The sequence below is a fragment of the Pseudophryne corroboree genome, chromosome 6 (assembly GCF_028390025.1).
Source record: "Pseudophryne corroboree isolate aPseCor3 chromosome 6, aPseCor3.hap2, whole genome shotgun sequence".
NCBI lineage: Eukaryota > Metazoa > Chordata > Amphibia > Anura > Myobatrachidae > Pseudophryne > Pseudophryne corroboree.
In genome coordinates, this window is record NC_086449.1 from 3,980,681 (window position 1) to 4,007,723 (window position 27,043).

General features: G+C 48.9%; 1 protein-coding gene across 1 annotated transcript in view; it reads right to left on the reverse strand.

Annotated features, from left to right (window-relative positions):
- Positions 1-16,758: 16,758 nt before the first annotated feature.
- LOC134934744 (E3 ubiquitin/ISG15 ligase TRIM25-like) overlaps positions 16,759-27,043 on the reverse strand; it is a 40,558-nt gene continuing 30,273 nt past the window's right edge. Inside the window, exon 2 of the mRNA XM_063930107.1 lies at positions 16,759-18,588. Within this exon, the coding sequence (XP_063786177.1) occupies positions 16,934-18,586 (1,653 nt within the window). The 5' untranslated portion in view covers positions 18,587-18,588 and the 3' untranslated portion in view covers positions 16,759-16,933. The remainder of the gene's footprint in view (positions 18,589-27,043) is intronic.

The window sequence follows — 27,043 nt, forward strand, 5'->3', positions numbered from 1 at the left end:
CTTCTTCTCCCCTTAGTCCCACGATGCAGTGAGCCTGTTGCCAGCAGGACTCACTGAAAATAAAAAAAAACCTAACTAAACTTTTATTCTAAGCAGCTCTGGAGAGCTACCTAGTTTGCACCCTTCTCGGCCGGGCACAAAAATCTAACTGGCTTGGAGGAGGGTCATAGGGGGAGGAGCCAGTGCACACCACCTGATATCTCAAGCTTTTATTTTGTGCCCTGTCTCCTGCGGAGCCGCTATTCCCCATGGTCCTTACGGAGTCCCAGCATCCACTTAGGACGTTAGAGAAAATAGGATTTTAATTACCTGCCGGTAAATCCTTTTCTCGTAGTCCGTAGAGGATGCTGGGGTCCATATTAGTCCCATGGGGTATAGACAGGTCCACTAGGACCCATTGGCACTTAAAGAGTTTAAGAGTGTGGGCTGGCTCCTCCATCTATGCCCCTCCTACCAGACTCAGTCTAGAAACTGTGCCCGAGGAGACGACATACTTCGAGGGAAGGAATTACACAGATAGTGGCGAGATTCATACCAGCTCACACAAACATGTGAATCCGGCCAACATGCCGGAACAACTCAGCAACAGCTGAAACATAAACAACGCAGAACTTACCTAGGAACCAGGTAACACTGAACTATAAACCCAATGCAGGATCACGAAGCGCTGGGCGGGCGCCCATCATCCTCTACGGACTACGAGGAAAGGATTTACCGGCAGGTAATTAAAATCCTATTTTCTCTTACGTCCTAGAGGATGCTGGGGTCCATATTAGTACCGTGGGGATGTACCAAAGCTCCCAGTACGGGAGGGAGAGCGTGGAGGCTCCTGCAATACTGCCTGACCAAACTTGAGATCATCAGAGGCCAAAGTATCGAACTTGTAAAACTTGGCAAACGTGTTTGAACCAGACCAAGTAGCAGCTCGGCACAGAGGTAAGGCAGAGACACCCCGGGCAGCCGCCCAGGATGAACCCACTTTACGAGTAGAGTGGGCCTTTACCGATTTCGGACACGGCAATCCTGCCATAGAATATGCATGCTGGATAGTGAACATGATCCAGCGCGAAATTGACTGCTTAGAAGCCAGACACACAATTTTCTTGGGATCATAGAGGACAAATAGAGTCAGATTCCCTATGACGAGCAGTCCTCTTCACATAGATCTTCAAAGCCCGTACAACATCCAAGGCCTTTGAAGCAATTGAGGAGTCAGTAGCCACTGGCACCACAATATGTTGGTTGATATGGAAAGCTGATACAACCTTAGGCAGGAACTGTGGACGAGTCCTAAGTTCCGCCCTGTCTTCATGGAAGATCAGATAAGGACTTTTGCAAGATAAAGCCCCCAATTCCATCACGCGTCGGGCAGAAGCAGAGGCCAACAGAGTGACCGCCTTCCACGTGAGAAACTTGTTGTCAGCCTCCAGCAGAGGCTCAAACCATACTGATTGTAGGAACTGCAACACCACATCTAGATCCCAGGGTGCCGTTGGCGCCACAAAGGGAGGCTGGATGTGCAGAACCCCTTTCACAAAGGTCTGAACCTCAGGGAGGACAGCCAATTGTTTTTGAAAGAAAGATGGACAAAGCAGAGATTTGGACCTTGATGGATCTCAATCTCAGGCCCATATCCACTCACGCCTGCAGGAAAAGGAGAAAACGTCCAAGTTGAAACTCCACCGCAGGAAACTTCCTGGCTTCACACCAAGAAACATATTTCTTCCAAATACGGTGGTAATATTTAGACGTCACCCCCTTCCTAGCCTGAATCAGGGTAGGAATTACCTCACTCGGAATACCTTTCCGAACTAAGATCTGGCATTCAACCGTCATGCCGTCAAATGTAGTCGTGGTAAGTCTTGATAGGCGAATGGCCCCTGCAGCAGCAGATCCTCCCGAAGCGGTAAGGACCTTGGATCTTCCAGCAGAAGATCCAGTAGATCCACATACCAAGCCCTCCATGGCCAGTCAGGAGCAATGAGGATTGCCAGAACCTTTGTTTTTCTTACCAGCTGAAGGACCTTTGGAATCAGAGGAAGTGGAGGGAACACATACACTGACGTGAACACCCACGGTGTTACCAGTGCGTCCACCGCCACTGCCTGCTGGTCCCTCGACCTGGAACAGTACCTCCCCAGCTTCTTGTTGAGGCGGGAGGCCATCATGTCTATGTCAGGAATCCCCCACCAACCGGTTACCACCTCGAACACCTCCGGATGGAGGCCCCACTCCCCTGGACGGAGATCGTGTCTGCTGAGGAAGTCTGCTTCCCAGTTGTCTACTCCCGGAATGAAGATTGCCGACATTGCACCAGCGTGCCTTTCTGCCCAAAGGAGGATTCTTGACACCTCTGACATGGCAGCCCTGCTCTTCGTTCCGCCTTGTCGGTTTATGTAGGCCACCGTGGTCACGTTGTCCAACTGCACCTGAACAGCCCGAATCTGTAGGTGTGCTGCTTGCAGAAGGGCGTTGTACACGGCCCTTAGCTCCAGGATGTTTATTGGGAGAAGAGATTCTTGATTCGACCACCTTCCTTGGAAGGTTTCCCCTAGAGCGATTGCTCCCCAACCTCTTAAACTTGCATCTGTGGTTAAAAGGATCCAGTCCTGAATTCCAAACCTTCGGCCTTCCAGAAGGTGAGGAAGTTGTAGCCACCAGAGGAGTAAAATCCTGGCTTTCGGAGACAGGCGTATCCTCTTGTGCATGTGAGAGCCTGACCACTGGTCCAATAGGTCCAGCTGAAAAGGTTGAGCATGAAACCTGCCGTACTACAGAGCCTCGTAGGCGGCAACCATCTTCCCCAAAAGGCGTATGCATTGATGAACCGATACCCGGGTAGGCTTTAGGACATCCCAGACCATTGCTTGAATCACCAACGCTTTCTTCACCGGGAGAAATACCCTCTGCACTTCCGTGTCGATGATCATTTCCGGGAAAGACAGACGCCTTGTCGGTTCCAGATGAGACTTTGGAAGGTTTAGGATCCAACTGTGCCTCCTGAGCATGATTATCCATCAGTGCAAACATGACATATGCTTGATGCGGCGCCCAAATGGGAATGTGGAGGTAAGCATCCTTGATGTCCAGAGACACCAGGAACTCCACCTCCGTCAGTCCTGAGATGACAGCTCTCAGAGAATGCATCTTGAATTTGAACTCCCTGAGATAAGGGTTCAAAGACTTTAAGTTTAGAATAGGTCGTACCGAACATCCGGTTTTGGTACCACAAAAAGGTTCGAATAATAACCCTTGTTCCACTGCTGAAGTGGGACCGGAACAATGACCTCTAACACCACCAATTTTCTGATGGCTTCCAGAAGAATTGTCCTGTCTGCCAGTAGGGCTGGCAAGCCTGACTTGAAGAAACGGTGAGGCGGGAGATCTTGAAACTCCAGTCTGTACCCTCTGGACACTATATCCAGTACCCAGGGGTCCAGACCCGGCGACACCCAGATGTGGCTGAACTGCCGGTGTCTTGCCCCCACCTGACCCTCCTCCAGGCCTAGCTGTCCACCGTCATGCGGAGGACTTTGGGGTATCAGAAGCAGGCTTCTGGGTCTGGGAACCTGCGGGACCAGGTTTCTTTCCTTTGGCACGACCACCTCTGAAGAAGGTTTTCGAAGGCTTATTCTTTCTAGGCCTCGCGGGCCGAAAGGACTGTGATGTGGCAGATGAAAAAGGCTTCTTCATAGCCGGTGCAGCTGAGGGGAGAAAAGGAGACTTACCCGCGGTAGCCGTGGCAATCCACGCATCCAGCACCTTCCCAAAAAGAGCCTGACCTTTGAATGGTAAGCCCTTCACACACTTCTTGGATTCCGCGTCCGCAGACCAGATGCGCAGCCAGAGACCCTTGCGAGCCGAGACGGACATGGAGAAGATCCCGGCAGCCATGGAACCCAGGTCTTTCATGGAATCCACCAGGAACCCTGCAGAATCCTGAATATTACGTAAAAATAAATCAACGTCACCTTTGTCCAGCGTAGTCGATTCCTCCTGCAGAGCGATTGACCACCTGACAATAGCTTTAGCAATCCAAGCACAGGCTATAGTAGGCCGCAATATAGCCCCTGAAGCCGTGTAAATGGATTTCAGCGTAGCATCCACCTTGCGATTGGCCGGGTCCTTTAACGCGGTAGATTCCGGGACCGGTAATACCACCTGTTTGGACAGCCTGGAGACAGAGGCTTCGACTATCAGCGGGGACTCCCATCTCTCCCTCTGAGAAGGGAAAAGCCACCAAGACTCTCTTGGGAATCTGGAATTTCTTTTCCGGAGTTTCCCATGCCTTTTCAAAGATAGCATTTAATTCTTTGGATGCCGGGAAGGTGAGGGGGGACTTCTTATTATCTGTAAAGGCCTCCTCCACCTGTTCCGAAGCTGCGTCCGAAATGTGTAAAACATCCCTAACAGCCTCAATCATCAACTGCACCCCCTTGACAAGTGATGCTGTCCCCCTTGACACATCCGGTGTCTGTGTTATCCTGCATAATTGCAAGTGTACGTTTGTGAGAATGCACCGCAGGGGACCCAGAGGAGGCAGTATCAGACCATACAACCATAGAGGACTGGGGGACCAGAGTCACATGCTCAGTCCTAGCAACCCTATCAGAAATCTGAGAAATAGTCCCCCATAGAGAGACTAACCATTTTGGCTCTCTAGCTGGGATCTGTGCTAAAACAGTGCAATCCTGACTACATGGTATGGAGTCTTCCTGGGAAGACAAATCCTCTGCAGCATATGAAAGTGTCCCTAGACATGTTGTCACATACCCTCAAACACCCCACAAACACACAGGGTACTGTGCAGTTTCCCATGAATGGCAGAGAGACACAGAGATTGGAGCCAACCCACACACAGCGCTGTTAGAATATAGGGAGACCCTAAACCCGCACTGACTGTGTCCCTTAATAGGCGACACAGCCTTAACACAGTCCCCCCCCCCCCTTCTACAACCCCCTGGTACCATACAGATAGCTGGAGTCATTCAGGAGGGACCTGGCATCCACTGGCAGTGAGCTGCAGGCTGGAAAATGGCGCTGAATGCTGCTGGGTCCGCTCTGAGAAGCTCCGCACCCTCAATGGCGCTGTCTTCCTGATCAATGAAAATTATACTGGCCGGAAGAATTCATGCTGGCCTGGATCCACAGACCCCGACAGGCTGCTTGTGGTCAGTGTAGGGTCCGGAGCTGGCCCAGGGCACCCCCCCAGCGCCACACCGCTGAGCCTTCCAGGAGCGCGGTACCCTCTAGCCTCCTTCTTCACTGTCCCCCCCGCTTGCAAGGTGGGACAGTGACTCACTCGCCAGACTTCAGGTCCTTGAGGGGGTGGTGGCTGGCTGCCGGGGTGAGCGTTCCCCAGCAGCATGGCGCGATCAGACCCCTCTGGAGCAGTGACGTGCGGTGGGGTGAGGCAGGTGAGGCAGAGCCTTTCCTGTCATACTTACGTTTAAACCAGTTTTGACTAAATAAAGTATATGAAAAATACTGATAATTTGTTTGAAATATCTTCTTTGCATTATTCTAATATTTTTTATAGCCCAAACTCTGGAGTAAATAGTCTATGGCAGGTGAGGCAGTGCCTCACCTGTGTATCCTTTCTACACATCTCTAATCAAAACTCACCAGATTTCCAGGAGTTTATAATGCTGCACCTGTGTATAATGCCCAGATGTACCCTTTGGCTCATATATTGCATGTAAATCTGGCTCTGGGGCTAGCCAGTGCCTCCTGAGCCATTTAGCTCACCACACGTCCCTGCTCTGGAGCTCAACGTCCAGTCAGCGGGGGCAGTAACTCAAGACCCCACAGGGCGGACACTGCTCCCCCCCCCCCCCCCCCCTGTCCCACGCTGCAGGGAGGCTGTCACCAGCAGCCTCCCTGTAAAAAAATAAACTCTGAAATAAAGAAAATAAACTTTTCCTATGAGAACTCTGAAGAGCTCCCCTAGCTGTGACTGGCTCCTCCCCATGGTACTAATATGGACCCCAGCATCCTCTAGGACAGAGGTTCCCAAACTGTGTGCCGTGGCTCCCTGGGGTTCCTCGGGACACTTGCAGGGGTGCCCTGGTCCAGGACCAATTCAAATTATTCATGGTCAATATAATAGGCAAAACCAGTGCTGGTGGCTGTCAGTTATACAATATGTGGCCATACAGAAGCAAATCTTGAACCTCACCACACAACTGACACTAAGGATGACATACAAACGCCATCTACTTAATGTAATATTTCTAAATTTCTCAATAAAAAATTTTTGGCCTAGGGGTGCCGTGAAAAAAATTCTGATATTCTAGGGCGCCGTGATTCCAAAAAGTTTGGAAACCACTGCTCTAGGACATAAGAGAAAATGGTTTTTAGAAAACCATCCACTCTCCTATACGTGACATCATTTAATGATGTTGAAGACAAAGGTAATGTAGATTTTCGCACTAATCGAATTACATGCGTATCTACTTTAAGAGCCACTTTCCTTTTTAAACAATCCATAGCTGGAAGAGGATAATTGGAATTTCATTTCTTAGGAATTCTAAACTTATTGGGCGTAGCCCAAGCATCTTCCATAATTTCCGTCAGCTGATCTGACCCTGGAAACTCAGTCTTAACTGTTTTGGGACAATTAAACATAGGTGCCTTGGTTTTTAACTCAGGCTCTGCTGAAACCTCTAAGGATAGAATGGCTTTCATCGCTTTAACTCAGCTATATCCAGTGAGCTTCCTCCTCCTCTTCGCATACCGAAGTAGAATTGAGCTTTCATCTTCCGATGAATCCTCATCTGAATCATGTGTAGCCTGTGAGGGTGAAAATTTACTTACCACTGGCTTATCAGCTTGCTTCTTTAGAGAAGCTGCTGCTGGAAGTGATACACCATAGGTGGGCAGCTGCATGTAAGGATTAATCGTGTAACCTATCCCTGGTACAGGAGTTGGAGGAATTATTTGTGAAGCTATACTGAATAAAGTCTGTGCAAACATAGCCCAAGGTGGATCCATCTGCACCTCAATCTGCCTTGTATTTTTCAATAACCCCTGGTGAAAGCTAAAACAATTTGCACAGAAACCATTCTGAACCAGATCCTGAGAATAACACAGCTTTGCAAGACAAACATGATATGAGAGTGTTGGTGTTGCTGTGAGTGTATCTTCCTCACCTTTGCCGCTCTTAGGGGTATATGCAATTAGCGGCGAATCGCGGCAAATTATCGCCGTTTTTTAATTCGACACAATTCGACAGGTGAATTCCGGCAGGTGGCTGCCGGAATTCACCATATTCAATGAAAAACGGATTCGACATTCCCGCGGGCGAAAAACGGCCGATTTGCCGGATTTTGCCGCAAATTGAAAAAACAGGAAAAACCCGGAAAAAAAATGGCGTGGGGTCCCCCCTCCAAAGCATAGAAAGCCTCGGGCTCTTCGAGCTGGTCCTGGTTCTAAAAATGCGGGGAAAAATTGGCCAGGGATCCCCCGTATTTTTAAAACCAGCACCGGGCTCTGCGTCTGGTGCTGGTGCAAAAAATACGGGGGACAAAAAGAGTAAGGGTCCCCCGTATTTTTCACACCAGCATCGGGCTCCACTAGCTGGACAGATGCCACAGCCGGGGGTCACTTTTATACAGTGGCCTGCGGCCGTGGCATTAAATATCCAACTAGTCACCCCTGGCCGGGGTACCCTGGGGGAGTGGGGACCCCTTCAATCAAGGGGTCCCCCCCCAGCCACCCAAGGGCCAGGGGTGAAGCCCAAGGCTGTCCCCCCCATCCAAAGGCTGAGGATGGGGGGCTGATAGCCTTGAGAAAATTGTCAAGAATGTTGTTTTTTCCAGAAGAACTACAAGTCCCAGCAAGCCTCCCCCGCAAGCTGGTACTTGGAGAACCACAAGTACCAGCATGCGCTGGTACCTGTAGTTCTACTGGAAATAAAATACCCAAATAAAAACAGGAGACAGACACCTTGATTGTAAAACTTTATTTCATACGTCGACAATTTCGGGAATTCGACCGCAATTGCATATACCCCTTAGACATGATAAATAATCAACACTTCCACAGTGTACTACACAATTTGTGACTGTAATCACTTTAAACGTCTTAAAGTGACATACAATCCGACCCTACCCATGCACCAGCATTGAGGATCGGAATAAAACAAACTGACAGAAATATAGTAAAGTAAGCAATCACACTAGCAGTCATTCACGTTATACATTAGTACAACTACATTTTAAGTATGTAGGAAAACATTACTGCATCATGTTTAAACAGATCTAACGTATTCAGACAATGAGAAAGAAACAGTAAATGTATGCAGACTCATGTAATAGGAACTTATCTAACTATTCGTACTCAAAGGGTAGATACTTAGTGCTCTATAACCCGTACTCAGTAGAGTGGGATACAGGGAGACTCACCTCACTTCCAGGACCGATCAATACGTTAGCAAACGCTGAGTGGATCCAGGCACTACTAGTGTAAACTGCCGCTCCATGAACTTATAGTGAACACAGACGCTCAGTGAACACACGCGCACCAGTCACACAGCCGCCTATGCTACGACTGGGTCCCCTTCGTGTACAGCGTATGAGACGGAAGCAGGAAACAGTTAATTGTGGGAGATTTGGAGGAAACTGGTCATGAACCGGGGGAAGGGGTGACCAGGAGAGCGTCTGACTCCCCACTGCTGACATCAACCCTAGGGATCGCGGCCTCATACTATTCCTGGAGCCTCTAAACCCTAAGGCCTAGCGCTGGTGCACCCGGGGTGGCAGCCACGGTGGCGACTGTTTTGTAGTCTCCTCCCAAAACCATGCGGCTGTATCCGTATTCCCCTTCTAAGCGGAACCAATGCCTTACCTTCTCCCCGTGCTCCGGCCACAGCCTGGTAACGTTTGCTGGATTTGCTAGTAGATCAGACACAGACGCCCGCTGAGTAGATTTATGGAAAGAACTTACCTTTGTTAAATCTCTGTGAGGTACACTGGATTCCACAGGGAATAACTTCGGTGTGTAGAGTTGGATCTTGATCCGAGGCACCAACAGGCTAAAACCTTTGACTGTTCCCAGAATGCATAGCTCCGCCTCCTCTATATCCCCGCCTCCAGGCACTGGAGCTCAGTTTTGGTAACCAGTCCAATGCAGTAGCAGGTAAAAGAGTCGATAAACAGTAGCCATATACAATCACACTCTCACGACAGGAGAAGGTACCAGCGGCTAATGCCATACAAACCCAAAGAAGCCAAACGCGTCAGGGTGGGCACACTGTAGAATCCAGTGCACCTTGCAGAAAGAGATTTAACAAAGGTAATTTCTTACCATAAATCTCCTTTTCTGCAGCGGGGTACACTAGTATTCCACAGGGAATAACATCGGGGATGTCCTAAAGAAGTTCCTCATGGGAGGGGACGCACTGTAGCGGGCACAAGAAGCCGGCGTCTAAAGGAAGCATCCTGGGAGGCGGAAGTATCAAAGGCATAGAACCTGAAGAACATGTTCAGAGGACCACATAGCTTCCTTGCACAATTGTTCTAGGGACGTGCCACGGCGGGCCGCCCAAGAAGGTCCAACAGACCAAGTAGAATGGGCCTTGATGGTAGTAGGAGCTGGAAGTCCAGCCTATACATAAGCTTGTGCAATCACCATTCTAATCCATCTAGCTCAGGTCTGCTTATTAGCTGGCCAGCCACGTTTGTGAAAACCAAAAAGAACAAAGAGAGAATCAGATCTCCTAAGAGAAGCTGTTATTTTCACATAAATACGGAGAGCCCGTACCACATCCAAAGACCGTTCTTTGGAGGACAAACCAGGAGAGGTAAAGGCCGGAACCACTATCTCTTGGTTAAGGTGGAAAGACGACACCACCTTAGGCAGATAACCAGGGCGAGTTCTAAAAATCGCCCGGTCACTGTGAAAAATCAGAAAGGGTGACCGACAGGACAAGGCACCCAAGTCTGAAACCCGTCTAGCAGAGGCAATAGCCAGCGGAAACAAGACCTTAAGACTAAGCCACTTAAGGTCCACAGACTCAAGAGGTTCAAACGGAGATTCTTGTAGGGCATTCAGCACAATCGACAAATCCCAAGCAGCCACAAGAGGAACATAGGGAGGTTGAATCCATAAAACACGCTGAGTGAAGGTATGAACATCAGGCAGAGTCCAAATTTTTCTCTGAAACCATATCGACAAGGCTGAAATATGAACCTTGAGGGAGGCCAGACGGAGGCCTAAGTCCAGGCCCTGTTGCAGAAAAGCCAAAAGTTTGGCAGTACTGAACTTGTATGCATCGTAATTCTTAGCCGCACACCAGGTGAAGTATGAATTCCAGACCCTATAATAAATCCGAGCTGAAGCCGGTTTACGGGCCTTCAACATAGTTTAAATGACCGCCTCAGAAAATCCTTTGGCACTCAGAACTGAAGCTTCAAGAGCCACGCCATCAAAGCTATTCGGGCCAGATCCTGAAAGACACAAGGGTCCTAAACGAGGAATTCTGGGCGTTGCGGAAGTAGAAGAGGACGCTCTATCGAGAGACCCTGTAGATGCTTGGCTGCATTGGGAGAGGAATCAGCAGCAGAAAGAAAGAAGTAATAATGCCACTGTATAGGTCATTGGTACGGCCTCATCTAGAATACTGTGTTCAATTCTGGAGGCCATATCTTCATAAGGATATTAATACATTAGAAACTGTACAAAGAAGGGCAACTAAAATGGTGCATTGCCTACATCACAAAACATACCCAGAAAGACTAAGAAATCTCAACATGTATAGTATGGAGCAGAGAAGGGAAAGGGGGGACATGATAGAAACTTTCAAATATATCAAGGGTTTTAACAAAGTCCAGGAGGGAAACATTCTCCAAATGAAGAGAAGCAATAGGACACGAGGACATGCACTGAGACTGGAGGGGGGGAGGTTCAGGGGAAATTTGCAGAAAAATTACTTCACAGAAAGGGTAGTGGACAAGTGGAATAGCCTCCCATCGGAGGTGGTAGAGGCTAAAACAGTAGAGCAATTTAAACATGCATGGGATAGACATAAGGATATCCTTACAAAGAAATTAGGATCAATTAAGGTTAGAGATAAAAAAAAAAAAAGGGGCAGACTAGATGGGCCAAGTGGTTCTTATTTGCCGACAAATTCTATGTTTCTATGTCTGAGAGCCAATGCCATCTGGGCCACGCTGGAGCGATTAGAAGTAGTATTACTCCTTCTTGCTTGAACTTCCGTATTACCCTGGGCAGGAGTGACACCGGCGTGAACACGTATGGCAGCCGAAAGTTCCATGGAATTGCCAGTGCGTCTACGAATGCTGCTTGAGGATCCCTTGTCCTTGCTCTGAAGACCGGAACCTTGTGATTGTGTCGAGACGCCATCAGGTCTACATCTGGTAGGCCCCACTTGTCCACTAGGAGTTGAAAGATGTCTGGATGAAGACTCAACTCTCCGGCGTGTAGGTCCTGACGACTGAGGAAGTCCGCTTCTCAGTTGAGGACCCCCAGAATGAACACTGCCGAAATTGCTAGCAGAAGTCGTTCTGCCCATAGAAGAATCTTGGACACTTCAAACATTGCCATGCGGCTTCGAGCAATAGGAATATGCAGGTAGGTATCCTGTATGTCCAGGGAGACCATATAGTCCCCAGGCTCCAAGGCCAGAACAATAGAGCGCAGAGTTTCCATACGAAACTTGGAGACCCGCACGTACTTGTTCAAGGACTTCAGATTGAGAATGGGCCGTGAGTACCCGTTCGGTTTCGGGACTAGAAACAGCGGTGAATAGTACCCCTTGCCTCTCTGAGCCAGAGGCACCTGTACTACGATTCCTGTGGTCAGGAGGGAATGTACCACCAAATGCAGAGTGTCTACCTTCACCTGTTCCAAAGGGACCTCTGTCAGACAAAATCGATGAGGGTGTCTGTTCTTGAAGGGTATTTCGTAACCTTGAGCGACGACTTCCCTTACCTAGGCATCTGAAGTGGTCTTCAACCCTTTCTGGGCTTGTCAGTTTTGGAAGCAGGCTGACAGGCAGCACAGGCCCGCTTTGGTCTGGGCTTGGCAGGTTTGGAAGCATGATTTTGGGTACGCCTGACCTTTTGCTTTACCTGGAGGATGAAACGGCCAAGGGAAAATACTTTTAGCCTTCTGTGCGGAAGGAGCCGTACTAGGTAGGCAAGCTGTTTTAGCAGTAGCCAGATCAGCCACACTCTTATGTAGGTCTTCGCCAAAAAGAATGTCTCCCTTGAAAGGAAGCACCTCCAGGGTTTTCTTAGAATCCATATCCATTGACCAGCATCTCAACCAAAGGATACGCTGAGCCAAGATGGACATAGTGGCAGCCTTGGCCGCCAGCACCCTGGCATCGGAAGCCACCTCCTTAAGGTACAGAGAAGCCGTGGCAATATATGAGAGACATTGTCGAGCATGCTCCGAAGTGTTGTAAGCCAGCTCTGCCTCCCAACTTCTGAACTCACGCCTCAACAGCTTCATCAGCCCATGTTGCTGCAATGGTTGGCCTATGCACAGCCCCCGTTAGGGTGTAAATTGCTTTCAAACAACCCTCCACACGTCTATCCGTCGGTTCCTTCAGAGAGGTGATGGTAGTTACTGGCAGAGCTGCGGAAACTACCTTGCGTGCCACATGAGAATCTACAGGTGGATGAGTTTCCCAATTTTTACAGAGCTCCACAGAGAGAGGATAGCGAGCCAACAGTCTCTTATGCGGTGTGAATTTTGTTCCTGGATTTTCCCATGATTCCTGACGTATGTCAGCCAGGTGTTGAGAATGAGGTAAAAATTGTTTAACCACCTTCTTACGTTTAAATCTGTCTGGATTTGTAGAGACAGCCACAGGCTCAGGTTCATCAGAGACCTGAAAAATTAACCTGATAGCCTCAATTAAATCAGGGACATCCACCAGTGACTTTCCTTCCCCATCAGAAGCATCAGAGTCAGTGTCTGTGGGGTCAGTATATGCACCATCTTCCTCATAGGATGTGTCCGGGACAGCGGTGGATTGTGAGGAGGTAGCGGCCCGTTTAGAAGACGTCTTCGTCATAGGTGGGCGAGAGTGACTTATTTTTAGCGATCGTTCAAGTGCTGTAACTGTGTTGAGATTTGATCCGCCCACGGCAGATTGACTGTAGGGACCATAAATTTCTGCACTGGCATAGGAGGTCCCACAGGGGCCGTAAGTTTAGTTACAGTACCAGCGTATTTAACAACATGAAGAAGGTAGCCCAAGCTGGGTCATTAGTCGCCCCCGGTGCTACAGATCCACTGAGGGGGTAAGGAACCCCTTGAACCTGAACTATCTGCTGCCATGTTTTCCTCAAAAGTGACTGCAGCCTCACCACCACGCATTGTGGGAGAAGCCCCAGTTCCGTTGCCTCATGTAGCCGACATAATGATAAGCACAATATCAGGCAACCTAGTACAATCTTAGCAGCGATATACCTAGCAAGAACTCCCTGTGTAGTGTGACTTTTCCTGTCAGCACAAACCGGGAATCCAAGAGATATATATATATATATTGTGACTATAAATCACAAAGAAAAATACACAGCAAGTATATCTTGTGAAATACCTATAGCAGTGAATTTCAACCTTTTTTACTCGCGGCACACCGAACAATATTTTAAAATTGCCAAGGCACACCATCAGTTCCCCACAGAAAAAAAACAAAAAACGCACATTGGCCCTCACAGTAAAAAATAAATAAATCCACACATACATTGGCTTACACAGAAAAAACAATCCCATCGCTCCCCACATAAAACAATCACATTAGTCCCCACATAAATCATATTGCTTCCCACATGAATTATTCACATTGTTCCCCCCATAAATCCTTTTGCTCCCCATAGGAGAAATAACATAACATATATTAGCCCCTACTGATTAGCTGTCCTCCTCCTTGTCCCTCAGTGGCGGGGGTTGTTCATAGTGCAGTGCTGCGAATACTGAGCAGCGGGCGGTCGGGTAGGTGTGGGTGTGAGTGGACAAGCAAAGCTGTGTATGTAGGCGGGAACTGGAATATGTGTATACAGGCAGGTAGGCTGGCTGAGTGTTGAGACGCGGCGGCCGTGACCTATATCACACCGCCGCGTCTTCAAAGCATAGGTCACAGCTGGAGCATGACTGATCCTCTAAGAAGAGCCCAGGCCAACAGGTCACTCTGAAGGTGCAGGAATCGGCTCTGGCTCCTCGGCACACCTTGCAACTGGTCGCGTTGAAAAAGCCTGACCTATAGTATTCAGAAACCTGACACACTTAGCCCCCTCAGGTTACAGAATATAGGAGTAGCAAGCTCAGTGAAATACCCGAGATGGCAGCCATGCAGCAGCTACATGCACACACACATATATAGTCACAAGCGTACCATGCAGGAATTATATGAAACCATAAAACTGCACTGGACTAGAAATACAAAGTAATACTCAGTATAGCTATATATGTAAATAGTAGATATAACAAAACACAGTAGATACTGGATGTAGATCACAGGGTGTTTGTACCAAACCCTGAATGTATGCACTCTTTCTTAACTAACACTGTCTCAGTGACAGGTAGAATACTTAAGTGTCCTGTAAAATGCACAGCGCTGGAGATCAGGCGGCTTTAAAGAGGATTTGCCCCAGGAACAGCGCAGCTCTGTGTGATGGCGGCTGACAGGGAGTGAGAGATATGCAGCTCCAGGGTGGGAAAATGTACCCAAATGGCGCCCTGGGGCTGGGGCTACAGGTTAGGCCTTATCCCCCTGCTGGCTTCCCCACCGGGCACTACGGGCTGTATAAAAACATGCTTTTATGAGAAAAACCCCCACCTGTGCCCTGTGACTAGTGGAGCGGCTGCCCTTTAGTGTCCACGCCAGCACACGCGGCCCCGCCGGATCGCGATAATAGCGGGCCAAAGAGACCCCTTACCTTCCCTTGCACCTGTGGCCATACGATCCCGGAGAGCAGTGGCGAGTGTGTGTGACTGACGAGGAAACCGGAGCCTCAGCTGTAGTGACCCAGCAACCAGGGCGCGGGAGTATACAGCACCGCTGGGGGAGTGATGGAGCTGCAGCAGAGGATGTCTATCTGACATTCATTAAAGCTGCAGCCCTTGAAGTCTTCAAATTTCTTCTTTCTTCTGAAATAAAGCTATAATATAGGCTGCAGGAGCAGCCCCCCTGTTGTTTGCCTGCTTACTGCATGGCACCAACCTACAAACTGAGCTCCTGTACACGGAGGCGGGGTTATAGAGGTGCACAGAGGCAGGGTTATAGAGGCGGCGCTGTGCATCTTGGGAACAGTCAAAGCGTTGAGCCTGTTGGTGCCTCGGATCAAGATCCTGCTCTACACCCCGATGTTAATCCTTGTGGAGCCCAGTGTACCCCGCAGCAGAAATAACCTTAAGGGTTGACAATACGGCTATTACTGAATACCGGACTCTGTAATATACATTTAGGCCGCTGTATAACATGTATTGGTAGACCGCCTTATTACTGATTTATGGAGCATGGCAAAATGTATTACAATTCTAATTGGTAATGTTTGAATAGTGGACCCGCATCTTCTTTTCTTTGTGCGTGGCACTATAAGTCTCAGCAAGGAAGCACCTCTAATCACATGTAGTCAGGGTGTACAGTCTAGGGCCTCTCCCTATATAAATGTATGGGGATATAAGACTACCTACTGTAATAGGGGTCTACTATTATTGGCTGATCAGCTGGGAGAGTAGTTTACCAAATACACCACCCTATTACTTTCACTCGGGATAATTCTGGTAGGATCGCAACCACGCAATCTAACTGTAAATTTTGCATTTGCCCCACGGGCACATGCGCAGGTCCGATATTGCGCTCGCATTTACTGTGGGAGATCCTCCGTAATTACGAATGCCTCTGCCAGATTGATGGGGATGTAGGGGGTGGAGACTGAACGTTGAGGGGAGGGGGGCGTGTTGTCAGTATTTTCCGCTCCTATCTTAAAAACAGTCCTCCTGCTGTCGCTGCCAGACTTCCGATAATTTCTGCGATCACGCCACCATTTCAGCGTGATTGCAGTGTGTGGGCGGCAGATGGCTGGGCGGTCCTGTGGTTAATGAGGCTACGCTCCGTTTCCAAGGTGGAGACGGAGCATAGCGTCGGAGCCATCTACAATTTCAGCGCGATCGCGGTGGGTGGCCGGTGCTGCATGTGAGCCACAGGATTGTAAATTCTGCTGTTTAGGTTCCTTAGTCAATAATCAGTAGGGGGCATCTTCTGATAAAGTACCATTACGAAAGTGGGGCACCCTCACCCCTATTCAAGGAATCAAGACACTCAGTTGTAGAAAGGTTTTGGATTTTTATAATCAGAATGCAAACCTAAAACAGAACTATAAGAAAGGCAGCTGCAGATATACTGTACACACAGGTGAACGTTTCAGACTTTCTCTAACTAGAAACACTGTTCTGTTAACTTTTACTTATATTTTGCTTTTTACTATCAGTACAAGTTATATCTGAACGGATACTTCTCTTTCTTTATTTAATTATAATGTAAAACATGACAAATCAGTCTTTAGTGTTCTTGAGCCTAACCTCTATAGCCCACACTCTATTTTGCCACCTGTAGCCTGGGTTAGTGTGGGCTATGGCGGGGATGTAGTAATGTGACCATCCCGCCCCCTTAGAATGCCCACTAGCTGGGACTATTCCCACTCGTGGGAGTCCACTACACCCATATAGTGGGAATAGAACTTGCGCTCGCCACTGTTGATCTGCCCCCCCCCCCCCCCCCCCCCCCCCCCGCGCTGATGGGATTCCGTCGTCGGTATGGTGACCACTCTCCTGCCCAGCGGTCATACCCATCCCCTATGGAGGTGTAAAACTCTGGCCACTCTCACGTAGTTCCGCACTTACTGCTTTTCAAAGCCTTAAAATTGTCTAATTTTCAGCACAAAAAATGAATGTAAGCCTACACATCAGCATCTGTCTCCGCTCCTGACTTTACCCCAGATATAATTATATTCCCTTTCCTTAGCCATAATGCTGCATGAATGGGTTCGGTGAAGGTGGTGTTGAAGGTGTGCAAGTGTCTGGTGGAGTAGAAATCAACAGAATAAAATGACAGCTGTCCTGCATCGTAATCCACAACTATCCTCACTCGCTCACAGAGAGTAAGCTCAGGTAACCGGATATCTATATCATCATGCATCACTGTGTATTTATTATTGTGCCCACGCACACACCAAGACTTGTGATTCTCTCCTATGTGCGACTGCCGTCCTTTCCTGTCTATACTGGGGTAACACATCCCCACCCTCCAGTAAGATATATTACAGATCTCAGCATCCCAGCAATTTCGCCCTGAGGTGAATCCTCTGGTACTTATAACCTGATATTGAAATCTAGCTCGTGTTACTGATGCAGTTTTCCCGTCACCGGATATAAATATATTATTACCAGCTGTGGTTACATCCAGGAATATGTCTACAGGTTCCTGCACAAAGATCCCTGTATTAGTATCTGTTATATCTGAATCAGTATTCTCAGCTTTGACTACATCCAGTAATGGGTCTGTAGCTTCCTGCCCATAGATTCCTGTATTTATACCTGTTATTATATCAGACAATGTGTGCAATGTCTCTGAGATAGGACCCACATTCAGATCTCCTCCATCATGGACGTGTGTATAGGGTCTCTTCCTGCCCTTGGTATCACACAGTATGTCAACTGTGTCTGGTTCCTGTAAGACAGTCACTGGATCAGACATGTTACACAGCTCCTCAATGTGACGCATCTTCCTGGACAGCTCCTCCTTCTTTATTTCCAGCTGCTGGATCAGATCAGAGACGGAGAGTGAAACGCGCTCTTCCTGCCTGAAGATCTCACTCAGGACTCTCTTCTCCAGGTCTTCCAGCTGTCTCCTGATGTCGCTAAACAGGGTAGTGACTCTCTCTGCTATACCTGCTGCTTTTTCCTGATTATCTCTCCTGCGTTCCAGCAAACTCTGGACTCGTTTCTCTGCAGCCGCTCTCTTTGTGCTCAGTTTCTGAAGAACATCTCTCAGCTTCTGCTTCCTCTTCTCAGAGGCATCATCCAGCGACTCCACCTGGTGTTCCCTGTGTTCCCCAATCAGACAGCAGGACACACAGACACAGACATCATCCTCAGTGCAGTAATACTCCAGGACCTTCTTATGGATGGAGCATTTCCTGTTCCCCAGGTCAGTGGTGAGATCAGATAAGACATGATCTGCTAACTTGCTGTGTACTCTCAGGTGATTATCACACAGATGAGCCTCACACATCAGACAGGATTTAGCAGCAGGTACAGGAGAGTGAATACAGTAACAACAAAATATTCCAGTCTCTTCATGATCTTTCAAGGTAGATAGGAAACTGCCAACTATGTTACACAGGGTTATGTTCCGTATCAGAGCAGGACGCTTCTGAAACTCTGCTCTGCACTCAGGACAGGAATAGGCTCTAGACCCTTCTTGTGCATCCAGCGCACAAGCAATACAGCCTCGGCAGAAGTTGTGGCCACATCTCAGGGTTACAGGATCAGTATAAATGCTCAGGCAGACGGAACAGACCAGCTCCTGTCTCAGATCAGCAGACGCCATCCCTGGAAGAGAGAAAAAAATAAGAATTTACTTACCGATAATTCTATTTCTCGTAGTCCGTAGTGGATGCTGGGAACTCCGTAAGGACCATGGGGAATAGCGGCTCCGCAGGAGACTGGGCACAAAAGTAAAAGCTTTATGACTAGCTGGTGTGCACTGGCTCCTCCCTCTATGACCCTCCTCCAAGCCTCAGTTAGGATACTGTGCCCGGACGAGCGTACATAATAAGGAAGGATCTTGAATCCCGGGTAAGACTCATACCAGCCACACCAATCACACCGTACAACTTGTGATCTGAACCCAGTTAACAGTATGATAAACGTAGGAGCCTCTGAAAAGATGGCTCACAACAATAAACAACCCGATTTTTTGTAACAATAACTATATACAAGTATTGCAGACAATCCGCACTTGGGATGGGCGCCCAGCATCCACTACGGACTACGAGAAATAGAATTATCGGTAAGTAAATTCTTATTTTCTCTGACGTCCTAGTGGATGCTGGGAACTCCGTAAGGACCATGGGGATTATACCAAAGCTCCCAAACGGGCGGGAGAGTGCGGATGACTCTGCAGCACCGAATGAGAGAACTCCAGGTCCTCCTCAGCCAGGGTATCGAATTTGTAAAATTTAGCAAACGTGTTTGCCCCTGACCAAGTAGCTGCTCGGCAAAGTTGTAAAGCCGAGACCCCTCGGGCAGCCGCCCAAGATGAGCCCACTTTCCTTGTGGAATGGGCTTTAACAGATTTTGGCTGTGGCAGGCCTGCCACAGAATGTGCAAGCTGATCGTCTGCTTAGAAGCAGGAGCACCCAGCTTGTTGGGTGCATACAGGATAAACAGCGAGTCAGATTTTCTGACTCCAGCCGTCCTGGAAACATATATTTTCAGGGCCCTGACTACGTCAAGCAACTTGGAGTCCTCCAAGTCCCTAGTAGCCGCAGGTACCACAATAGGCTGGTTCATGTGAAACGCTGAAACCACCTTAGGGAGAAATTGAGGACGAGTCCTCAATTCTGCCCTGTCTGAATGAAAAATTAGGTAAGGGCTTTTATATGATAAAGCCGCCAATTCTGAGACATGCCTGGCTGAAGCCAGGGCTAACAGCATGACCACCTTCCATGTGAGATATCTTAATTCCACAGTGGTGAGTGGTTCAAACCAATGTGATTTTAGGAACCCCAAAACTACATTGAGATCCCAAGGTGCCACTGGAGGCACAAAAGGAGGCTGTATATGCAGTACCCCTTTGACAAACGTCTGAACTTCAGGCACTGAAGCCAGTTCTTTCTGGAAGAAGATCGACAGGGCCGAAATTTGAACCTTAATGGACCCTAATTTTAGGCCCATAGACAGTCCTGTTTGCAGGAAATGCAGGAAACGACCCAGTTGAAATTCCTCTGTAGGGGCCTTCTTCGCCTCACACCACGCAACATATTTTCGCCAAATGCGGTGATAATGTTTTGCGGTTACATCCTTCCTGGCCTTGATCAGGGTAGGGATGACTTCATCTGGAATGCCTTTTTCCTTCAGGATCCGGCGTTCAACCGCCATGCCGTCAAACGCAGCCGCGGTAAGTCTTGGAACAAACAAGGTCCCTGCTGGAGCAGGTCCTTTCTTAGAGGTAGAGGCCACGGGTCCTCCGTGAGCATCTCTTGAAGTTCCGGGTACCAAGTCCTTCTTGGCCAATCCGGAGCCACGAGTATAGTTCTTACTCCTCTCCTTCTTATGATTCTCAGTACCTTGGGTATGAGAGGCAGAGGAGGGAACACACACACCGACTGGTACACCCACGGTGTTACCAGAGCGTCCACCGCTATTGCCTGAGGATCCCTTGACCTGGCGCAATATCTGTCTAGTTTTTTGTTGAGACGGGACGCCATCATGTCCACCTTTGGTTTTTCCCAACGGTTTACAATCACGTGGAAGACTTCTGGGTGAAGTCCCCACTCCCCCGGGTGGAGGTCGTGTCTGCTGAGGAAGTCTGCTTCCCAGTTGTCCACTCCCGGAATGAACACTGCTGACAGTGCTATCACATGATATTCCGCCCAGCAAAGAATTCTTGTAGCTTCTGCCATTGCCCTCCTGCTTCTTGTGCCGCCCTGTCTGTTTACGTGGGCGACTGCCGTGATGTTGTCCGATTGGATCAATACCGACTGACCCTGAAGCAGAGGCCTTGCTTGACTTAGGGCATTGTAAATTGCCCTTAGTTCCAGGATATTTATGTGAAGAGACGTTTCCATGCTTGACCACAAGCCCTGGAAATTTCTTCCCTGTGTGACTGCTCCCCAGCCTCTCAGGCTGGTATCCGTGGTCACCAGAATCCAGTCCTGAATGCCGAATCTGCGGCCCTCTAGAAGATGAGCACTCTGCAACCACCACAGGAGAGACACCCTTGTCCTTGGAGATAGGGTTATCCGCTGATGCATCTGAAGATGCGATCCGGACCACTTGTCCAGCAGATCCCACTGAAAAGTTCTTGCATGGAATCTTCCGAATGGAATCGCTTCGTAAGAAGCCACCATCTTTCCCAGGACCCTTGTGCATTGATGCACTGACACTTGTCCTGGTTTTAGGAGGTTCCTGACTAGCTCGGATAACTCCCTGGCCTTCTCCTCCGGGAGAAACACCTTTTTCTGGACTGTGTCCAGAATCATCCCTAGGAACAGTAGACGTGTTGTTGGAATCAGCTGCGATTTTGGAATATTTAGAATCCACCCGTGCTGACGTAGCACCACCTGAGATAGTGCTACTCCGACCTCTAACTGTTCCCTGGACCTTGCCCTTATCAGGAGATCGTCCAAGTAAGGGATAATTAAGACGCCTTTTCTTCGAAGAAGAATCATCATTTCGGCCATTACCTTGGTAAAGACCCGTGGTGCCGTGGACAATCCAAACGGCAGCGTCTGAAACTGATAATGACAGTTTTGTACCACAAACCTGAGGTACCCTTGGTGAGAAGGGTAGATTGGGACATGGAGATAAGCATCTTTGATGTCCAGAGACACCATATAGTCCCCTTCTTCCAGGTTCGCTATCACTGCTCTGAGTGACTCCATCTTGAATTTGAACCTTTTTATGTAAGTGTTCAAGGATTTTAGATTTAAAATCGGTCTCACTGAGCCGTCCGGCTTCGGTACCACAAACAGCGTGGAATAATACCCCTTTCCCTGTTGTAGGAGGGGTACCTTGATTATCACCTGCTGGGAATACAGCTTGTGAATAGCTTCCAATACTGCCTCCCTGTCGGAGGGAGACGTTGGTAGAGCAGACTTCAGGAACCGGCGAGGGGGAGACGTCTCGAATTCCAATTTGTACCCCTGTGATACTACCTGCAGGATCCAGGGGTCCACTTGCGAGTGAGCCCACTGCGCGTTGAAATTTTTGAGACGGGCCCCCACCGTGCCTGAGTCCGCTTGTAAAGCCCCAGCGTCATGCTGAAGACTTGGCAGAAGCGGGGGAGGGCTTCTGCTCCTGGGAAGAGGCTGCCTGGTGCAGTCTTTTTCCCCTTCCTCTGCCCCGGGGCAGAATGAGTGGCCTTTTGCCCGCTTGCCCTTATGGGGACGAAAGGACTGAGTTTGAAAAGACGGTGTCTTTTTCTGCTGAGAGGTGACCTGGGGTAAAAAGGTGGATTTTCCAGCCGTTGCCGTGGCCACCAGGTCCGATAGACCGACCCCAAATAACTCCTCCCCTTTATACGGCAATACTTCCATATGCCGTTTGGAATCCGCATCCCCTGACCACTGTCGCGTCCATAACCCTCTTCTGGCAGAAATGGACATCGCACTTACTCTTGATGCCAGGGTGCAAATATCCCTCTGTGCATCTCGCATATATAGTAATGCATCCTTTAAATGCTCTATAGTTAATAATATACTGTCCCTATCCAGGGTATCAATATTTTCAGTCAGGGAATCCGACCAAGCCACTCCAGCGCTGCACATCCAGGCTGAGGCGATTGCTGGTCGCAGTATAACACCAGTATGTGTGTATATAACTTTTAGGATATTTTCCAGCCTTCTATCAGCTGGTTCCTTGAGGGCGGCCGTATCAGGAGACGGTAACGCCACTTGTTTTGATAAGCGTGTGAGCGCCTTATCTACCCTAGGGGGTGTTTCCCAACGCGCCCTAACCTCTGGCGGGAAAGGGTATAGTGCCAATAATTTATTAGAAATCAGCAGTTTTTTATCGGGGGAAACCCACGCTTTATCACACACCTCATTCAATTCATCTGATTCAGGAAAAACTATGGGTAGTTTTTTCACACCCCACATAATACCCTTTTTTGTGGTACTTGTAGTGTCAGAAATGTTCAACGCCTCCTTCATTGCCGTGATCATGTAACGTGTGGCCCTACTGGACATTACGTTTGTCTCCTCACCGTCGACACTGGAGTCAGTATCCGTGTCTGGGTCTGTGTCGACCATCTGAGGTAACGGGCGCTTTAGAGCCCCTGACGGTGTTTGAGACGCCTGGACAGGCACTAACTGATTCGCCGGCTGTCTCATGTCGTCAACAGTTTTTTGCAAAGTGCTGACATTGTCACGTAATTCCTTAAATACGACCATCCAGTCAGGTGTCGACTCCCTAGGGGGTGACATCACTAAAACAGGCAATTGCTCCGCTTCCACATCATTTTCCTCCTCATACATGTCGACACAATCGTACCGACACCCAGCACACACACAGGGAATGCTCTGATAGAGGACAGGACCCCACGAGCCCTTTGGGGAGACAGAGGGAGAGTTTGCCAGCACACACCAGAGCGCTATATCTGTATAGGGATAACCTTATATAAGTGTTTCTCCCTTTTATAGCTGCTGTATTTATATTAACTGCCAAATAGTGCCCCCCCTCTCTTGTTTTACCCTGTTTCTGTAGTGCAGGACTGCAGGGGAGAGTCAGGGAGCCGTCCTTCCAGCGGAGCTGTGAGGGAAAATGGCGCTTGTGTGCTGAGGAGATAGGCTCCGCCCCCTTCACGGCGGCCTTTTCTCCCGCTTTTTTTAGGAAAACTGGCACGGGTTAAATGCATCCATATAGCCCAGGAGCTATATGTGATGCATTTCTTTAGCCATATAAGGTTTAAACCGTGTTTTATTGCGTCTCAGGGCGCTCCCCCCAGCGCCCTGCACCCTCAGTGACCGGAGTGTGAAGTGTGCTGAGAGCAATGGCGCACAGCTGCGGTGCTGTGCGCTACCTTATTTGAAGACAGGAACGTCTTCTGCCGCCGATTTTTCCGGACCTCTTCGCTCTTCTGGCTCTGTAAGGGGGCCGGCGGCGCGGCTCCGGGACCCATCCAAGCTGGGCCTGTGATCGTCCCTCTGGAGCTAATGTCCAGTAGCCAAGAAGCCCAATCCACTCTGCACGCAGGTGAGTTCGCTTCTTCTCCCCTTAGTCCCACGATGCAGTGAGCCTGTTGCCAGCAGTACTCACTGAAAATAAAAAAACCTATTTAAACTTTTACTCTAAGCAGCTCAGGAGAGCCACCTAGCATGCACCCTTCTCGTTCGGGCACAAAAATCTAACTGAGGCTTGGAGGAGGGTCATAGGGGGAGGAGCCAGTGCACACCAGCTAGTCATAAAGCTTTTACTTTTGTGCCCAGTCTCCTGCGGAGCCGCTATTCCCCATGGTCCTTACGGAGTTCCCAGCATCCACTAGGACGTCAGAGAAATAGGATTTTCAAATTACCTACCGGTAAATCCTTTTCTCTTCGTCCATAGAGGATACTGGGGTCCACATTAGTACCATGGGGTATAGATGGGTCCACTAGGAGCCATGGGCACTTTAAGAAATATGCCCCTCCTACCAGACTCAGTCTAGGAAACTGCCCGAGGAGACGGACATACTTTGAGAGGATATAAAAGGATTCCGAACCAGCACACAAACACTAGAGGAAAGCCAAGCTAACCCAACCTTAAACCAGGAACAGCAACCGCTGAACCAACAATACTTAACGAAGTAACAGTGCAGGAAGAAACAAAGTACTAGGCGGGCACCCAGTATCCTCTACGGACTACGAGAAAAGGATTTACCGGTAATTAAAATCCCATTTTCTCTTACGTCTTAAAGAATGCATACAGCACGGGGATGTACCAAAGCTCCCAAACCGGGTGGAAGTGCGCTGAAGTTCCTGCAGAACTGATTGACCAAACTGAAGGTCCTCAGAGGCCAATGTATCGAATTTAAACGTGTTCTAACCTGACGAAGTAGCCGCCCGGCCAAGCTGTAAAGCCAAGACACCCCGGGCAGCCGCCCAAGAAGAACCCACCGACCTAGTAAAGAGGGCCTGTACAGATTTTGGACACAGCAAAACTGGCGGGGAATAAGCATGCTGGATAAGCATGATCCAGCGTGCAATTTTATTGGGATCATAGAGAACAAACAGCGAGTCAGATTTTCTGTGACGAGCTGTCCGCTTCACATAGATCTTCAAAGCCCTCACAAAATCCAAGAACTTTGAAGGAGAGCCGTCAGTAACCACCGGAACTACAATAGGTTGGTTGATATGAAACGCAGACACACCCTTAGGAAGAAACTGCTGACGAGTTCTGAGCTCAGCCCTATCTTCATGAAAAATCAAATCGGTGCTTTTGTGAGACAACGCCCCCAGCTTCAACACATGTGACGGCCTTCCATGTAAGAAACTTGACGTCAACGTCCTGTAAAGGCTCAAACCAATCTGATTGCAGGAACTGCAACACCATGTTGAGATCCCAAGATGCCGTAGGAGGATGTGGAGAACTCCCCTTCAAAAATGTCTGAAGTTCAGTGAGAGAAGCCAATTGTTTCTGGAAGAAAATGGATAAGGCCGAAATCTGGACTTTTAGGGAGCCCAAACGTAGGCCCATATCCACACCTGATTGAAGAAAAAGGAAAAAACGTCCAAATTGAAATTCCACCACAGGAAATTTTCTGTTCTCACACCAAGACACGTATTTTTTCCAAATACGATGGTAATGTTTAGACGTTACCTCCCTTCCTGGCCTGGATCAGGGTTGGAATAACCTTATCTGGGATCCCTTTCCGGGCTAGAATTTGACGCTCAACCTCCAGGCTGTCAAACGTAGTCGTGGTAAGTCTTGATAGACGAACGGCCCCTGTTGGAGAATGTCCTCACGAAGAGGTAGAGGCCACGGATCTTCTAGGAGCATCTCCAGTAGATCCGCATACCAGGCCCTTCTTGGCCAGTCCGGAGCAATGAAAATTGCTTGAACCTTTTCCCTTTTTATTCTTTTGAGAATCTTTGGGATCAATGGAAGCGGTGGAAACACGTACACCATCTGAGTTGCCAGAGTGGCCACTGCCTGTGGGTCCCTCGACCTGGAATACCGCTTGAGCTTCTTGTTGAGAGAGGCCATCATGTCGATTTGTGGAATTCCCCACCGACGTGTCAAGCACCAGAACACTTCTGGGTGAAGGCCCCACTCTCCTGGGTGTAGGTTGTGTCTGCTGAGGAAGTCTGCTTCCCAGTTGTGTACTCCCGGAATGAAGATTACAGACAATGCCACAGTGTGTCTTTCTGCCCAGAGGAGAATCCTTGTTACCTCTGACATTGCTGCTCTGCTCTTCATTTCACCTTGTCAGTTTATGTACTTAACTGCCATTGCATTGTCCGACTGACCCTGAATGGCTTGATCTTGAAGATGCGATGCCTGTAGAAGGGAGTTGTATACGGCCCTTATTCCAGAATGTTGATCGGAAGAATGTCTTCCTGGCTCAACCATTTTCCTTGGAACCGTTCTCCCTGGGTGACCGCCCCTCAACCTCTGAGGCTTGCGTCTGTGGTTAGCAGAATCCAATTTTGAATCCCGAACCTTCGGCCCTCGGTCAGGTGAGAAGTCTGAAGCCACCACAGAAGAGAAATCCTGGCTCTTGGCGACAGACGTATCCTCTGGTGCATGTGAAGATGCGATCCGGACCATTTGTCCAACAGATCCAGCTGGAAGGGCCTTGCGTGAAACCTTCCGTACTGCAGTGCCTTGTAAGAGGCTACCATCTTCCCCAGAAGGCAAATGCATAGATGCACCGATATCCGGGTTGGTTTTAGAATATCCCGCGCCATTGACTGGATTACCAATGCCTTTTCTAATGGAAGGAATACCTTCTGAGCCTCCGTATCCAGTATCATCCCCAGGAACAGAAGCCTCCATGTTAGTTCCAGGTGAGATTTTGGTAGGTTCAGAATCAACCCGTGATCCTAGAGTAGTCGTGTTAAGAGGGCAATGTTGCCCAACATCCTCTCCCTGGATGGTGCTTTTATCAGCAGATCGTCCAGGTACGGTATTATGTTCACTCCTTGTTTGCGGAGAAGAAACATCATTTCTGCCATTACCTTGGTGAACACCCTCTGTGCCATAGAGAGGCCAAATGGCAGGGCCTGGAACTGGTAGTGACAGTCCTGTAAGGCAAACCTTAGATAAGCCTGATGAGGCGGCCAAATCGGAATATGAAGGTACG